The sequence below is a fragment of the Corticium candelabrum genome, chromosome 16 (assembly GCF_963422355.1).
Source record: "Corticium candelabrum chromosome 16, ooCorCand1.1, whole genome shotgun sequence".
Classification (NCBI taxonomy): Eukaryota; Metazoa; Porifera; class Homoscleromorpha; order Homosclerophorida; family Plakinidae; genus Corticium; species Corticium candelabrum.
In genome coordinates, this window is record NC_085100.1 from 2,753,043 (window position 1) to 2,770,308 (window position 17,266).

General features: G+C 42.1%; 1 protein-coding gene across 3 annotated transcripts; it reads left to right on the forward strand.

Annotated features, from left to right (window-relative positions):
• Positions 1-1,378: 1,378 nt before the first annotated feature.
• LOC134191860 (uncharacterized) lies at positions 1,379-16,842 on the forward strand. Of its 3 annotated transcripts, none has more exons than XM_062660490.1 (33): positions 1,379-2,234; positions 2,294-2,641; positions 3,603-3,827; positions 3,879-3,956; positions 4,022-4,104; positions 4,161-4,306; positions 4,365-4,513; positions 4,573-4,716; positions 5,937-6,097; positions 6,169-6,325; positions 6,384-6,530; positions 7,217-7,305; positions 7,368-7,515; positions 7,580-7,703; positions 7,763-7,869; positions 7,930-8,043; positions 9,430-9,870; positions 10,820-11,109; positions 11,175-11,319; positions 11,385-11,498; positions 12,621-12,815; positions 12,899-13,212; positions 13,266-13,438; positions 13,493-13,588; positions 13,649-13,709; positions 13,849-13,996; positions 14,056-14,260; positions 14,317-14,472; positions 14,619-14,771; positions 14,832-14,901; positions 14,964-15,089; positions 16,204-16,351; positions 16,425-16,842. In XM_062660490.1, exons 1-33 carry the CDS (start codon positions 2,198-2,200, stop codon positions 16,661-16,663), a joined length of 5,331 nt encoding a protein of 1,776 aa, XP_062516474.1. In that variant the 5' UTR covers positions 1,379-2,197; the 3' UTR covers positions 16,664-16,842. The 3 variants fall into 3 exon arrangements, with proteins under 3 accessions (XP_062516474.1, XP_062516473.1, XP_062516472.1); XM_062660489.1 differs by having other exon boundaries at positions 1,379-1,662; positions 2,069-2,234; positions 3,603-3,956; XM_062660488.1 differs by having other exon boundaries at positions 3,603-3,956.
• The last annotated feature ends 424 nt before the right edge of the window (positions 16,843-17,266 follow it).

The window sequence follows — 17,266 nt, forward strand, 5'->3', positions numbered from 1 at the left end:
TACATGTATTGAATAAATCAACGCTATTACAGGCTATTGGCAATCACTCCCAAAAGGGAGGCAAACTACAATGTAATGTCTGTCTGTCTGTCTGTTGTCTGTCTGTCTGTTGTCTGTCTGTCTGTCTGTCTGTATGTATGTATGTCTGTGTCTTGTTTGTCTGTGTTTGGTCTGTCTGCCTGTCTGTATGTCTGCCCGTCTCTGTCTGTCTGGTCTGTCTCTGTCTGCAGCTGGTCTGTCTGTCTGTCTGTCTGTCTGTCAAATACATATATTTCAAATCCAAAGAAATTTTCATGAAGAGCTTAGAAGCTAGTCTTTAAGTCAAGTTCCTCTAAATCAACAACAAACACTTAAGGCTACAACAGATGACCCCATAGGGGGTCAGAATACATTTGACCACTGAGTTTAAAACAAATTGATATTCGTCAAGGACACTGCAAGATTTTTGTCCAACTGAAATTACTGCCATCTTCCTAGAGATCACACTTGAATTGCATTGCTGCAGCTTGATCGAAAATTGTCGTCTCCAGTCTGTCTGTCTGTCTGTTTGTCAAATTTTTATATATATTTATACATCAAAGCTAATACAGGTGAAACTAAAGTAACAGCTAATGAACAACAAGTGTCACAACTACAATTACAATTACACAAATAACAAGTAGCATTAAAAAGCTTCCCTACGGAGCCTACAAACCAAAATTTAGTTTACTGAGTTGAAAGTTGAACAACATGTAGACTCTGGCTAGCTTTCTGTCCATATGTTACTCTGATCATCTCTCTAGCCAACACCGAGGCATGTCTGTCTGTCTGTCTCTGTTTGTCTGTCTGTTTGTTTGTTGCTTTGTTTCTGTCAGTTTGTCTGTTTGTCTGTCCGTCGGTTGGTCTGTCTGTCTGGTTGTTTGTCTGATTGTCTGTTTGTCAAATGCCAAATAGATTATTTAGACTATTGAAATATTTTTACACTAAAAATTGCAGAAACCGTATCGAACATACTCTGTTTGTAGCTGCATATTTTAATTTAAATAGCTTGCTTGTTTGCTGTTTGTCATTTTGTCAGTGTGTGTGTGTGTGTGTGTGTGTGTGTGTGTGTGTGTGTGTGTGTGTGTGTGTGTGTGTGTGTGTGTGTGTGTTTGCAAGGATAGCTTCATGCCTGGTTTACTGGAGTAGTTCAGTGGCTTTCTTATAGATGCAACGTTGCATCCGAAAAACGGACTAACGACGGCTTAGCAAGGCTTATCGAGAAGTCAAAGAAGTGCCGCGTTCTATCCCTTCTTGAGCTTGCTAACAGGAAGGTACCAGAGGTGACCAGATGTACGCTAATATGTTCTTCTACTCGCATATATATTACACACAGCTAAAATGATATGCTTAGATTCGTATTTAGAACTCTATACAGGCAAAGGAAAATTGCTGCCTCCAGTGCCATTGAGCTTGATACCTGTACTCGATCCAGCCGGTCACTGTAGGACATGTGGCAGACCATTCTACAAGGACGCCTATCCTCTTGCCTGCAATGAAAGCAACATAGATAACAAGGTGGGAGTAAACCACAATTTCTTAGTAAGTTTTGTCAGACGGGCAATTAGAGAGGCGTCAGTGGATTTTGTTCTCATGTTTGTACGTGGAGATGCCGGCGTTCATATACATCTGTCTTCCTGTTAGGTCAGGATAACGACGACGACTAGGTCTAGTGCATGTGAATGAGTACCTACAGTACATGCGAATGGGTACCTACAGTGCATGCGAATGGGTACGTACCTACAGTGCATGCGAATGGGTACAGTACCTAGAGCTAGTGCATGCGCGGTCATTGTGAATGACCTTGTAGCTCTGTAGCATCCCGGTGGGTGTGCGCATGCATGGATGCTAGTGTACAGTACAGTATTGTCTCTTGCCTCGATTTAGTGTGTGAAGACCGGCACTTTTAGACGTACTTTCTAGTGTCTAATAGCTAACTTATTTATTCATTAAGTTTCATGTGTATATGCTATCTTTAGCGGTGTCATCAACCTTTGGAATTTGATAAAATGCACGCCCCTGCCCGCTATGCAAATTATTTAATTTGTAGTTGCTGTTTGCTGGACAAAGTAGAAAGCGAACGCTGCGAGTCTTTGTGTGCAAGTTGTCAACCTCGTGTGCAAGTTGTCAACCTCGTGTGCCATATTTGTGTTCCGTCTCACTGCTGACGGGATTAAATATGCCGCGTCCCGTCTGCGCTGTTTGTGTCATCTACGGTACCGCACAATGGCTGCGATTTTGTAGCGCGTTTGGTGTCTAGCTTTGCGTGTTGCAGCCGTTGTTATACTCGTATGCGCGTCGCAGACGCCGACACTTAATCTGACAGGCCCGACAGCTCTTACTCCCGTTTGTGAGAGTACTCAGGCGTCTGTGTGCCTCGTGTACGGGTTGGTGCAATGGGCTGCAGCTCCTGGTGCTGACTACCAAGTTGTTATTTCTATTCGACGGTCGATGTTGCCTTTGCCGCTGGAGCTTCGTCGCGTAAGCGGCAATGTGACAAGTTCACCAGTGCTGTTCATGCTGGACATCTCAGACAGTGAGTACATGTGGAGTGCAAGCTTGGTAAGAGCTGGTTCGACAGTTGGCAATGATTCGACTCTGAAGGTGGCTCTACCGAATGTTGGTATGATTTCAGTTCTAGTCATTTTGAGTAATTGACATGTCAACTAGCTAGTGAATTGTTGTGTGCTTGATATTGCCCATGTACTCGTCTCTGGTTTCTGGCTGTCTCGTGTATTTATCAAGATTGCAGTTCTTTTATTATATAAATATCAACTAATGATAGAAATAGAATTTCGCTGTTCATGGTTGTCTACATAAAATGTTGACGCTATCATATCAATTGCACACTGTAATACGACTATTTAGTAGATTTGCTGTGTTCTCCACATTTAATTACTAAAATATAAATTTTTAGCAACACTCAATTAACTATGTCAAGATAATACTTTAACAGGTGTGATGCTGAGATGATATAATGATAATGAAATCTTTTTCTATTTAGTTTGAAAAGCAGCAAGGGACTTAATAGTAAAATGCAAAACTTTTTATCGGTCAGATTTGTTGAATTTTGGGAAATCTGCTAGGCAGTGACGTGCAGACAATATTAATTAATATTATTCTTACATCAATATAAATATTATATAGATCAAGTTTGAGTTTAGATTGATGCACTTAGGTAACTGCTTGAGCAGTAGCCTCGTCCCCAGACTCTCTCGTGCTAGTCTTGTCCGGTGCCCGTATGACAATTCCAGGCGCGAGATTGTCATACCAAGACTAGCGCGAGAGAGTCTGGGGACGAGGCTCCTTGAGCAGTATTTGGTGTTTGTGACAGTATCAGAAACTTTGCTGATAACTGTTAACATCTTGAGTAAATGAGGTCTTGGTAAGCATTTTAATTAAAATCATGCATTGAGAGTCTTACTAGTAGACTCGCGCGCGCGCGCGCGCGCGTGTGTGTGTGTGTGTGTGTGTGTGTGTGTGTGTGTGTGTGTGTGTGTGTGTGTGTGTGTGATGCAAATGTGCACATCACTTGTCATCTATTTGTACCAATCTATAAAATTATTTGTTTATTTTTGTTGTAGTTATTATTACCAAGCCAGTAACTATCACTTCAGGCAGACCATTAATTGATCCATGTGGCTATGTTCACAATCTTTCAATCATTGTTTCTGATGTCTACAATTCCGTCAGACGATCAGGAGTTTCATTATATCTTTCTCAAGATTGGGACCTTAGTAAAGAAGCAGCACTAGATTCTAGTGCAACCACAATTGATTTAGAAATTCCAGCAAAAACTGAGTGGAGAGGTTCATTCTACATGGATAAAAATTTTGTTGATTTTAACCAGTACTACAGAGTTGTAGCGCTGACAATTGAAGAGGAACCATTAGCTCTAATTTCTGACCACCTCAAACTTGTTTCAGCATCAAATAGTGGTTTGTTTCTTACTGATGCAATATCGCTGTGCTCACATTTAATTTGTTAACATTGTTGTATATAGAGGGGTTCACACGCATTTCTGCACATGCTGGCCCACCTTCATATTTAGATGTGGACGATGGCGACTTCCTTGAAACTCTTACAGTTTGTCTGCTTTCAGTTGGATTGAAAATGACATTTGCATATGATGTCTTTTGCAGATAAAAATAGACGATCCTGGTGCTTTCAACAATGCTCTACAGAATACCGTCTATGGCTTAGACATTAATCTTTGTTGGAATGACGGTTCGCACTCGCTTCGTGTTTTGACTGCTGTTCCTCCAACTGTCAAAGGCTGGATTGTCAAGTAAGATGTGTATACTTGACTTCTTGTTGGACAGATATTGACATTGTTGTTGTTGCAGTTTGCCACTTCTGACTAGTGACTTTGAGTATGATCGGTCGTTCCTCTTTTACGTCCACATCATGTCAAGGTCCTTTAAGAATGCTGGTTCTTCATCGTACTCTCAATCTCAATATTTTGCTGTTAGTAACGCTTTTGAGTGGTTGCCAGGTACTGTTAATCTTATTTGGTTGCTTTAAGCATCTTTTTGTGTCAGTGTTGGTTTGTAGGTTATCTATTGCAATTGGCAGACAAGGGAATTTGTCTTAGTTACGATAGCGTGAATCTCACAGTCATTATCAGGGGTTGTAATGCTACTGATATTAAGCAAAGATTTGAATACGATCCTGTCAGCCATCTTATCAAATATGTGGGTAAGGATCAAATTTCTAGTTATGTACATTATAATGGGATGTATACATGTATATACCATGTGATGGGACCAGGGTACTCAAGAAGATAACATGCATAAGCAGGAAAATTGGTGACGAAGTGGGTAGCTGCTAAATATGCAATGGACAGATAGACAGACAGACAGACAGACAGACAGACAGACATTTCTATCGTATGCTGTTCAAAATTCTCGTCTACTCGCCTACCCGCCTTTCCTTACCACTTCCTGAAGTTACTGTCACAGTCAAGTCAACTAAATCTAGACAGGGACATCTATGTTCCTTTATCTTTGTGTGTTCGAGCTGTATGTCTCAGTAGATGGACATTTAGCTGAGCAGTTTGTACCTATAGTGTTCTTGTAATATTTTGGTTTTTGTGTTCTGGTAAAATTTTCTTTTTGTGTTCAATGGTGAAATATGACAGACAGACAGACGACAGACAGACAGACCCTGGACATTTCTTTAGTCTATGATGTGTGGATGTTTTAATGTTGATCTATAGATATACGTATTTTCACAGGCAGACATGCAGACAGACAGACAGACAGACAGACAAAATACAACAATGAAATAGATGTCTTTGGCAATATCTCCAACTGCATCTCACTAGTCTTTGAGCATTTTGGCCGTTGAGGCGCCTGGTGGCAAGCTCACTAGTTTCTTCAGGAGTTGTGTGAGCTATCTGTGGATGAAAATGGGTAGAAACACAGCAGAGACTTCAAAGGTTTCTGGAGACGGTGCTTCTCAGTTGCTCTTCAGTGTTGCAACACTAGAGCGATTGCAAGAAAACTGAGTAGACTCTCTAGTCGTAGACATGTAGAGTTTGACTCGTATTCTGAGCAGTTGTTAGCTAGATAGTTTAGTGTACTGTTTGTGGCCTTGGTGGTCGCTAGACATTCTTTTAGTTTATGATATGTGGATGTTTATAGTGTCGATTTATGAATATAAGAAAAACAGACAGACAGACAGACAGACAGATTTGTTTGTTTTACTTTTAAACTGTAGACCTCAAAGATGTGGACAAGTGGATAGACTGACAGCTTACATATATACGATATACAAACGAACAGATCATTTGATGCACCAGCAGGTAGAGGATACGCAGGTCATCACACAGTTGGACTATTAACATTCCAGGAATTTGACAAAACCTAGTTGGACAAGTAGCCATTATTTAACGTTATATATCTGGTACTCACTAGGTGTAGCATCACAAGGTGGCATGTGTCTTCGAACTCTACAGCCATCTGGATTTAAATTAGCAAGTTCACCTGTAGAATTGAAGGTGTCTCCCTGCAATGCTCAAGACCAAGACCAGATCTTTCACACAAACTTCAGATCTTGTTCAACAAAGAGTTGCCAAGTTTGACTAATTCTTTTGTATTGTAGTAACTCATCAACGTGTGACGCTAGTATTTGTATTGTGGTTTATAGTACGTCGTTTACCAAAACAGAACAGAAGCTACTTTGGTACCCGGAAGCTCTACTATGAAAACACGCTGCCTGGTGTTCCTTAACTCAAAGCCAATGATGAGACTAACAACAGGGTTATTTTCGATTTGCAATTATTGGATATCTGCAGGGTTTCCAGGTTAGCGAGGATGCAATCGTTGGTGGATTTATGGCGATATTTTTATTATGATGTTTAGGTGGTGGACGTGATATTGGTGTGAGAACACCAGAATACAGTTTGTGCTGGACTGTCGTCTCTCAAGCAGTCAAACTAGCTACATGCCATGCATCAAAGATAACCCAGAAATTCACATATAGTCGCAACCGCATACTACAAGTGTCAGGTCTGTACTTTGCTATGCATTACTAGTGTGTGTGTGTGTGTGTGTGTGTGTGTGTGTGTGTGTGCAAGGTGGAAAGACGGGATTGTAAAATACCTTAAAATGGTTGGTCTAACAAGCACCTGGTCTCAGCTTACGCAGGACAGGCAGAAGTGGAAGGACGTCTGTGCTAGCAAAATTAACTCAATCGTCACTTCAAGAATAGAATTAGAAAATGCCCAAAGTAGTCAGAAGGCTTGTGACAGAGCCGATCCCAGCAGATGTCAAGACCAACAGCGTCTGCTGTGCACTACCTGCAAGCAACTGTTTTAAGTCACAAACAGGGAAAAAACACAATTGCAACAGAGGACAAAATCGCCTAAATCCCCGGGAATGAGCAAAGGCCGGAATCAAGTGCGACAGATGCGGTCGTTTATTCACACGAGAGAGTGACAAGAAAAGACATAAATGTCATCAATTTATTTAGATTTGTGACGTATTTACTTGTCCTTTTTCTTACGCTTTTTACATTTTGCCATCATCCATGTGGATGGGCTGTTGAAGGTTGAAGGTGTGTGTGTGTGTGCGTGTGTGTGCATGTGTGTGTGTGTGTGTGTGTGTGTGTGTGTGTGTGTGTGTGTGTGTGTGTGTGTGTGTGTGTGTGTGTGTGTTTATTACTTAATTTGTAATCACTGTCTTATCTCATTCAGATGGCACAAGCACATTGTGTGTTGATTCATTTTCACTCAGAGTTGCTGCCTGCGACAAACCTGCCAGAAAGTTTGTTTATGATCCATTAGTAAGAAGTCATTACTTTATACTTAGTGTATTGAAGTGGTTATTCTAGTACATTTTCCATAGACAGCACAGGTTGCAGTTATTTCTGGTGATGGGACAGTGCTCAAGTGCTTAGATGCCCGCGGTACTAATGGACTAGGCAATCACAACTGTTTGGGTATCAACGTGCGAGATGATAGAGACATCGTCATGTACAGTTTTGCATTTTATGGTATCATTTTAGGTCCACCATATTTTGACAAATATACAACAGTGTGTTTCATGTTGTTGTGTAGGTTCTGTCTCGGTTCAAAATGCTATTCGTGTGATGGCACCACGGGCTTCTCGCGAGTGGTTCGTCAACAGTGCTACTGGTGCAGTAGCAGGATTTGTTTCATGGGATGCAGCCAATACAGAGAGGTCAGACGTTGTTGAGTTAGCATGATTTGTTGGTCTTATAACTTTCTTTGTTTGAACAGTGACTTGGAGGTTTGGATTAGTCTTGTGTACGAGATGAATAGTATGCAGTCTCCAACAACGACGGCTATTGGACGCTCAGTGCTGTCTCAGAGTCACCGTAACAGTGGTATGCAAACTTGAAACAGACTGCTTGGTGGCATTATGTGATCTATGCTTTTGTCTGCAGGATTCTACGGCTTCGAGAGTCGAGAGATGTCTGCAGGCAACGAGTTGTTGCAGGTTGAGGTACTTGTACCGGGAAAGCCACCAGCTACTAGTGACTTATTTAGGATCCACGCTGGTGAGCATGTACATGCAATGTGTGTGTGTGTGTGTGTGTGTGTGTGTGTGTGTGTGTGTGTGTGTGTGTGTGTGTGTGTGTGTCTGTGTCTGTCTGTGTCTGTGTGTGTCTGTGTCTGTGTCTGTGTCTGTGTCTTGTGTTGTGTGTGTGTGTGTGTGTGTGTGTGTGTGTGTGTGTGTGTGTGTCTGTCTGTCTGTCTGTCTGTCTGTCTGTCTGTCTGTCTGTCTGTCTGTCTGTCTGTCTGTCTGTCTGTCTGTCTATCAAATTTTCATAAATTTTTATACATCAAAGCTAATACAGGTGAAACTAAAGTAGCAGCTACTGAACAACAAGTGTCACAACTACAATTACAATTACACAAATAACAAGTAGCATTAAAAAGCTCCCCTACGAAGCCTACAAACCAAAATTTAGTTTACTGAATTGAAAGTTGAACAACATCTAGACTCTGTCCAGCTTTCTGTCCATATGTTACTCTGATCATCTTTCTAGCCAACACCGAGGCATTGCAATGCTGAAGTTGTACTGACAAGCGTCTTCTCCAATGTGTCTTAAAATCTGAGGAATTGTTTCTTCCTTTTTCATCTCTATATAGATTGGAAAGTTTATTGAGGAACGTTGATGCTTCTTCTCCCCACCCACCAAAGTGTTCGAAAACTAGTGGAATAAGGGTAGGAGTGTACCCTCCAGGCAACTGCTCTTTAGAATATTTGCTATGTTTGATGTCTTCTCTCCTACTTGCTGCGGCCCCATCCATAGTTGCTGCACTTCGCAGAATGTCTGGGCCACATCAAGCTCAACATTTCCCCCACATATGCATGTTGAGTCAAACACAACAATGTTTGCTCTATTGTTGGATGTGGTATATCTATCTTTTGGTTCAATTTGATGTTGACATTGTAGACTGCTCAGGCATTCAGACCAGCACAAAACAACAGAATTGTGAGACCAAACTGGGCCTCCACCCACTTTGCATGTTAGTAAATGGTACCCTTCAACATCTAGTGACTTTCCACATTCACATTTAGTGGCCCAAGGTGGTAAAGACAAAGGTAGACCCAATCTGAGAGAAGCTGCCAAAACAAAGTTGCCAGATGAAAGTGCAAACTTCTCTGAAGATGGAATGGAATCTAACCATGCTCCTGCTCCTTTACCTCTAATTGAACGCAATTGTGCTGCATCTCGTTTAGAATCAGTTTCAATCAACTGATCTGCTTTTGATTGTACATATTCTATTGTTAGACGATGTTGTCTGTCTGTCTGTCTGTCTGTCTGTCTGTCTGTTTGTCTGTATGTCTGTCTGTCTGTCTGATTGCCATTTATACAAAAGGTATTTATTGACAATATTTTTAACCGTTTGTTGTGTTGATGGTCATTCTAATGAAGGTCGTCTTGAACTTATTCGTCCAACTGCACTGGAATATGATTATGTCGCAAAGAAGTTACGCGGGTCAATGACCTGGAAGTACATGTCTGCTTCTGGTGGTCCCAACTCTGTGGTGGACATATTCCTATACTGGAGCCCTCAGCCAGTCAATATAACTTGGATAGGAAACAATGGTGTGGCTTCATGGATCAATGTCAATGAGTTCTACACAGGAGATCACTATGATTTGATGTACTCATTTCGTACACCTGATAGTCAATCATGTCATTGCTTACAGCTGGCAAATGGAATCACGTCAGATAGTAATGCCTGGAATGCTGCTGTTGGTGTTGACTTATTGTCAGTAGGAGTTCTTCAAGCAGAGAGTTATGCTGTTGTGGTGGTGTCTCGGCCACAGTTTATGTACTCATGGGGCACAGCTAGCATAACTCTAACAAATCGTGAGCAAAAATTTGTGACTTGAGGAATAAGATTGTGGTTTTTTTACCTTTTTGACTTGTTCTATTTTCTGTACGATTGTTTGTCTTTTTCTCGTCTCTGTTTTTACCTGTCTGTCTGTTCGTGTGTCTGTCTGTCTGTTTTTGTTCTGTCTATCTGTCAGTGACGGTCTATCTGTCTGTCTCTGTGTGTCTGTCCGTCTGTCTATCTGTTTGTGTGTCATTCTGTCTGTCTGTCTGTCTGTCTGTCTGTCTCTGTTTGTCTGTCAGTCAGTCTGTCTGTCTATGTGTTATTCTGTCTGTCTGTCTGTCTATATGTCTGTCTGTCTATCAGTCTGTCTGTCTGTCTGTCTGTCTGTCTGTCTGTCTGTCTATCAGTCTTTCCATGTGTCTGTCTGTCTGTCTGTCTGTCTATCAGTCTGTCCGTGTGTCTGTCTGTCTGTCTGTGTGTTTGTCTGTCTGTTTGTCTGTCAAATAACATTTATTTCAAACATACATCTATAATACAATGCTAGCAAGGTAACTATATAAAGTTCTGCAACTACAAGAGTTTACTAGGACTAGATTTTAAAAACAAACAAACATGTAACACTTAAAAGAGAACAATGCAGACTACTCAGAGCCAACTTAGTGGCTGAAAAACTGGGTAGAGCAATCTACAGTGCGGTCAATGTCATTTGTCTGTCTATCTGTTTTTCTGTCTGTCTTCTATCTGTATGTTTGTCTATCTGTCTACTTGATGTCAATACCTGTTAGCCTATCTGTGTGTCTATTTGTTTTTATGGTGTTATGTGGTTGGCTGGTTTATTGCACACATGCCTCTATCTTGTCATATTTGCATCTGTTCTGATTGTGTCAGTCTTGTTCTAATTTTTATTGCCAGAAATGCAAACATTCTGAAATGCATGTGAAAGGCCCTTCGTACTTTGTGATATGTATACATTTATTTTAGTGTGCAACGACTCTCTTGGACCAGAAGATGGTCAAATTTCCGACAGTCAAATCAAAGCTTCTTCTAGTGTACCCACAAGCACCGACCTCAGACTGAACTCAATGAGTGGCTGGAAACCAAGTATAGGAGCTGAACCTTATTATGTAGAGATCTCTTTCTCCTCTCCAGTAATCATATCAGCAGTGGCCACACAAGGTGTCGATGAAGTTGTAGAGCGTTGGATATCTCGTTTTCATTTGCTCTATGTCAGCAGTGGATTGACACCGTACAACAGAAATGGGAAACTCGTGGTGTGTTTCAAGAGATAACTGCTATTCCTTGTTCAGCTTGTTAGATTTTTGTTGTTGCGTTTCAGGTTTTTGATGGTAATGTAAATGGAAAAGATATTGTATACAATAAGCTGCCATACCCAATTGAAGCAGTTGCCCTCCGGTTGGTTGCTGATGATTGGGGCAAGAGCAGAGGTCCCGGACTTCGTATGGAACTCTATGGATGCAATGGTGGAGTTTTATCTTGTGGCCAAATCTTGAGATGTTGATGTGATGTGTTGTTTGTTTGTTTCTAGTGTCTGATGCTCTGGCATCTTTCACTACTAATACGATGCCTCCAACAAGTGCTACAGCAAACAGTTTGCCAGGAAGTCCAATTGGCAAAGCAACCACCAGACCCCCTAAGAAAGGTACTACTGGGTTTAGACAGGCAAACAGGCAGGCAAGTTTTTATTAGGATACAACATCTCAACATTCTAGAATACAGGAGTTTTTATTAAAATGTAGTGCTTCATGAATCAAGTTCAATTATTTCAATATGTGAAGCACTGAATGTATCTGTCTCTTCTAATTGCAACAATAACTAACTCGAAACAGACACAGTTTCCAAATCACCACAATTGAACAGAAGGTAACAGACAGCTGCATAGGATGGAAGATGATGAAAGAAGAAATGAGCGAGAAGAAACGCGATGATCCAACTGGTTGACGAGTGCAGTCATGCCAAACGAGTAGCTAAAGTTGCGAACACACCTCCAGTAAGCAGTAGATACCAAACTGTGGAAAATAGTAGTCGGACATCGGACAATGTCCCACCAACTGTGTTGTTTGTCCAACCAAATACTACACCAGTGTTGGAGTGTTGGATAAAACGTCCACTCCTAGTGTAGAGTCTTTCTCTCAGCACATGATGGGCTTTCCAATGGTGTTAATTTCATGAGCATAGGTGCCTCCTAGCATGATTTATCCATAGAAATCCTCAGCTGGAAAGTACTATAGCTGTACTAAGTCAACTTGTCGTTTCGCTCTCACTTTGGGTCCGGAAGGTTTTGGGTCCAGAAGTTTGTAATGAACCTGTGTTTGTTTAGAAAGAACTTAGACTCAGTTTGTTCAAGCCAAAATATTTCCTTATTTTCCACACTGCTACATGAGAGAGACTAGAGGAGCAAGTTGAAGAAAGAAAGAAATAGCAGATAGAAATGAGACGATCTAACTGGTGAACTAGAGCCGACGCACCAAACGAGTAGCTAGAGTTGCATACACACCTCCAGTAATCACGTGAGATAGCCTCGAGCTGGAAGATTAAGAAGGCAGGCAGGCAGGCAGGTCAGGCAGATCCCAGCTAAACTCGACCCAGTCTCACTCCACCATCGTCATTCCCCAGATTGTTAATCCTCGGCGGAATGACGAGGGCGGAGTGAGACTGGGTCAAGTCTAGATTGAATTCCAGCAGGTTTGCTTGTTTTTTGGTATAGGGTACTGTCCATGCATGCTTATCACTGCTAACTCATTTTCCTGGCTATTGTTTATAGGTTCTGACTCAAACACTGTGATCTACATCGGTGCTGGTGTTGGAGGCGTTGTTATCCTTGTTGTTGTTGTATGTATACTGCTATGCTGCTGCTACTATCAACGTAACAGCCATGGCTCAGAAGACATATCCAAGCCTTATACACCAAAACGAGTCTCAGTTACCAGTGACGAGCTTCTCATCAAGCATAGTCAAGGTTTCCAGTTTTAAGATCACATAATTGTTATTTGATAAGAATTGAAGTCAATGAGTGTTTGTTTGGCATGCCGATTTCTGCAGATTCAAATCAGCAAGGTGCTGATTCAGTAGTCCGATATGTTCGTGACACGTCTCAAACAAAGCCAGTCGATCGGAGTGATGCATACCTCACAGTAATGGAGAATCCAGCAGCCGACATCAATGACAGTTACATCGACTTGGATGACGTCGTCGCAATCAAACAGTTTGCAGCCGGCACACAATCGGCACAAATCATAAGCCGTCAGGACTTGGAATTAGGTGAGCTGATGGGATCAGGCGAATTCGGCAACGTTTACAGAGGAAAGTGGAAGACCAATGGAGCCGAAGTGGCTGTCAAGGCTCTAAAAGCCGAAGTATGAGAAAAACGTTGAGGCAGAAAATGTTTGTTGGGTGACCGTGTTTGTAGGTGAGTATGAACGCGAGGGAAGACTTTCTGCGGGAGGCATCAGTGATGTGCAGCTTGGATCATCCCTACCTGGTCGCTTTGCTCGGTGTATCACTCGAGCAACCTCTGCTGATTGTAACTGAGTTTGCAATCTATGGTGCCTTGCAAGACTACTTGAGAAAGAGAAATCCTCGGTAAGGTGATTCCATTTTGATGTCTTTGTTTGTATCATTTTCTTTGGTGTTCAGGATGGAACTGACTCCAATGGACGCTGTCCATTTGGATCAACAGTTGAAGTATGCGGGACAGATTGCTAGGGCCATGAATTTTTTGGCAAAAAAACGGTTTGATGGCATACATTGATGCTTGTATTGCTCTACTGGTGATGTCTGTTGTTTACACAGTTTAGTTCATCGAGATCTGGCAGCACGAAATGTCCTCGTTTTTTCTCCCAATGTAGTCAAGGTAAGAGCCACATTGTGTCGGTGTGTGTGTGTGTGTGTGTGTGTGTGTGTGTGTGTGTGTGTGTGTGTGTGTGTGTGTGTGTGTGTGTGTGTCACTGTGTGTGTAAAGATTTTAAGCAAACATTTTTTGTAATTACAAGGTGGCCGATTTCGGTCTGTCTCGTACGTTGGAAACCGATCGTGACTACTACACAACCATCCAGACGACTAAGTTACCACTAAAGTGGATGGCTCCAGAATGCTGGAACAAAGGCAAATTCACGCCATTATCAGACGTGTGGAGTTTTGGTATGAATGCTACATTAACTAAGTCATGTTCGTGTTGCACAATGGTGGTAACAAACTAGGTGTCACTCTGTGGGAAATTATGTCTTACGCTGCTCGTCCATATTATGGATTGCAGCCACAAGATGTTATTGCATATGTGGAGGCTGGGAAATGCCTTGCAAAGCCTGATAGTTGTCCAGACGCTGTATACAAGATCATGCAGTCTTGCTGGAAATTTGATCCACACGAGCGCATCACGTTCGAAGAGTTGAGTCAGAAACTAGGGTATGTGTGTTGGCGACCGAGAATTGGTGATGGTATGGTATATAGAGATGTTGTAGATCGGAGCAATATGTTGATGTTGCAACTCAGAGTAGGCGATCGCGTGGAGTGGCAGGTCCGGTGATGATTGATTATAGTGCACTGACTATGGGAAAGGATCTCGGCGAAGGAGCTTTTGGTTCTGTGATGCAGGCATCGTGGAAACAACCGGATGGGTACACAGACATGTGGACACACACACACACACACACACACACACACACACACACACACACACACACACACACACGCACGCACGCACGCACGCACACACACACACACACACACACACACACTCACACATTACTATTTCAACATCTAGGACAAACAAAGAAGTAGCCGTAAAGAGCATTAGTCAAGAGGCCAGACCAAACGATCGAGACGCTTTTTTGAAAGAAGCGTCCATGATGGTCTCACTACGGCACAGAAATATTGTTCAAATGCTAGGCATCAGTCTACCTCCAGGCACAAAAAGGTAAGTGACGTGGGTCATCATAGACAGCGATGTCTGCAACATGTGGATTGAAATATGCAGCCTGTTGGTTGTCTCCGAGCTGATCCCACTCGGCAATCTACTGGATTACTTGAAGCGCAACCAATTGCAGGTGATTGTCAAAAGTCTAAAAGCTGCAGCTTGTGATTTGATGTTGCGCTCATGTTAATTAAGGACTCAAAACTGAAGATGTTTGCACAACAAATTGCCTCTGGGATGGCATACCTAGAAGAAGCTCGTATTATACACAGAGATCTAGCGGCTCGAAATGTCCTTGTTGCAGCTTCTGATATAGTCAAAGTAAGCATTTGTCTTATAATCCTTGACAACTATTTAAATAATTGAATAAAGAATAGATTGCATGTATATACTGTGAGAGTAGAAATTATTCGAATTTCAAGTGTATAGAGCAGTTGCTTTGTTGAGGTCTTCTTGTTTGTTTTTTGTCCATGAATACAAAAAGCCGAAACAAACAACTGCTATTGTATGAGCACAGGACTGTGTGTGTGTGTGTGTGTGTGTGTGTGTGTGTGTGTGTGTGTGTGTGTGTGTGTGTGTGTGTGCGTGTGCGTGCATGAGTGCGTGCGTGTGTGCATGGGTGGGTGTGTGGGTGGGTGCATGGGTGGGTGTGTGGGTGGGTGCATGGGTGGGTGGGTGTATGGGTGTGTGGGTGTGTGCGTGCGTGCGTGCGTGCATGAATGTGTGTGTGTGTGTGTGTGTGTGTGTGTGTGTGTGTGTGTGTGTGTGTGTGTGTCTGAGTGCTCACACATTCAAACTCCTGTACCTTAAACTCCTGTTCAATAGTTCTGATGACTTGAAGTCACATGATTTTCTGCCAATATATGGAAAGATACGTATTCGACAGACAGACAGACAGACAGATAGACCTTGTTGGTCACTGGACATTCTTTTAGTTTATGATATGTGGATGTTTTAGTGTCAAATTTATGAAATATACTACCATTGACGGACAGACAGACAGACAGACAACGTTGCAAAGTAGTGTTTTAGCTATAAAGATTGACAGAATAGTTTATAGTAATGACTCTGTAGATGATAGCTGCAAACATCAGATGGCTGTTCGTTAGAGTTTTTCTTCTATGAACACTATGGCCGTTTATCTTGAACTCCTAGTGTTATATGTAGCCTTTTCTGTATTAGCGTTGAAGTTTTCAATAAATGTTCTTTGACAAACAGACAGACAGACAGACAGACAGACAGACAAATGTGTACTCGACTTTGGCCTATACGCTATGTAGCATATACAGTTAGTTAATATAAAAATCTATTTATACCAAGACACAATTTTTGTAAAATTTATAAGATCAAATTATTTAGCAAATAGCCCAGTTTCAGTGTACAGTGAACTGGCAGGAATATGCTTGTTGAATGGCTAATGACTATATATTTTCAGGTCAGTGATTTTGGCATGTCAAAAGCATTAGGAATGACCCAGGAGTACTACAGAGTATCGGGTCCTGACAAAATTCCCATCAGATGGGTCGCCCCCGAGTCTATTCTCTACTTCAAATTCAGCAATAAAAGCGACGTGTGGAGTTTTGGTAATAATATAAATATATTAGCATAACATTACTATAGAAATTCATAACACATCGAGTGTATTGTAATCTTTAGGAGTCACTATGTGGGAGATGTGGTGCGGAGGTGCAATGCCTTGGGCGGGTGTTGCGACGACCGACCTGGTGATGATGCTCGAGTCTGGAAAACGTCTGGAACAGCCTCGAGGAATTTATAACGACCAAGCGTGCTGTGAAGACGTGTGGAGAATAATGAACGCCTGTTGGCAGTATGATCCAAACGATCGGCCTGACTTTGCACAATTGAAAGAGCAACTCACTGAGCTGTGTGGGTAGTAAGCAAGTTGCATTACTTATTGAGTTCTGTAGGACTAAAGTGTAATGCCAGGAAGGTGGTTTGTATGCTTGTATGTGTTCACTATACTTTATGTGACTTTTACTCACTATTGAAATTGAATGACTATTAGTAATTTAGAGATAAATAGTTTCCCATGTCTTTTGCTTCAGCTATGCAACAACCGAACTAATCTACCTGTATAGATAAATGAGACTGGTGTGTGTGTGTGTGTGTGTGTGTGTGTGTGTGTGTGTGTGTGTGTGTGTGTGTGTGTGGTGTGTGTGTGTGCGTGTGTGTGCGTGTGAGTGTGTGTGTGTGTGCGTGTGAGTGTGTGTGTGTGTGTGTGCCTGTGTGTACAAGCGTATCTCCAAACAGCGGGTCGCAGCTCCACGGAATTTTGCTCGCGCACGCTGAACCGATCAAGGGAGACAGTGAAGTCGTTGTCTTCCAGGACGATGCGATTTCCTGTTGATCGAACCCGTCTCCCCTCTCGCTCGAATTTCTCTACAACGGCGCATCGGATCTCCACCAAATATCAAAAAATCCCATTCTTGACCTCGGACGGTGTGTAACGCGTACGGAACATGGAGCGTGTCGTTTAA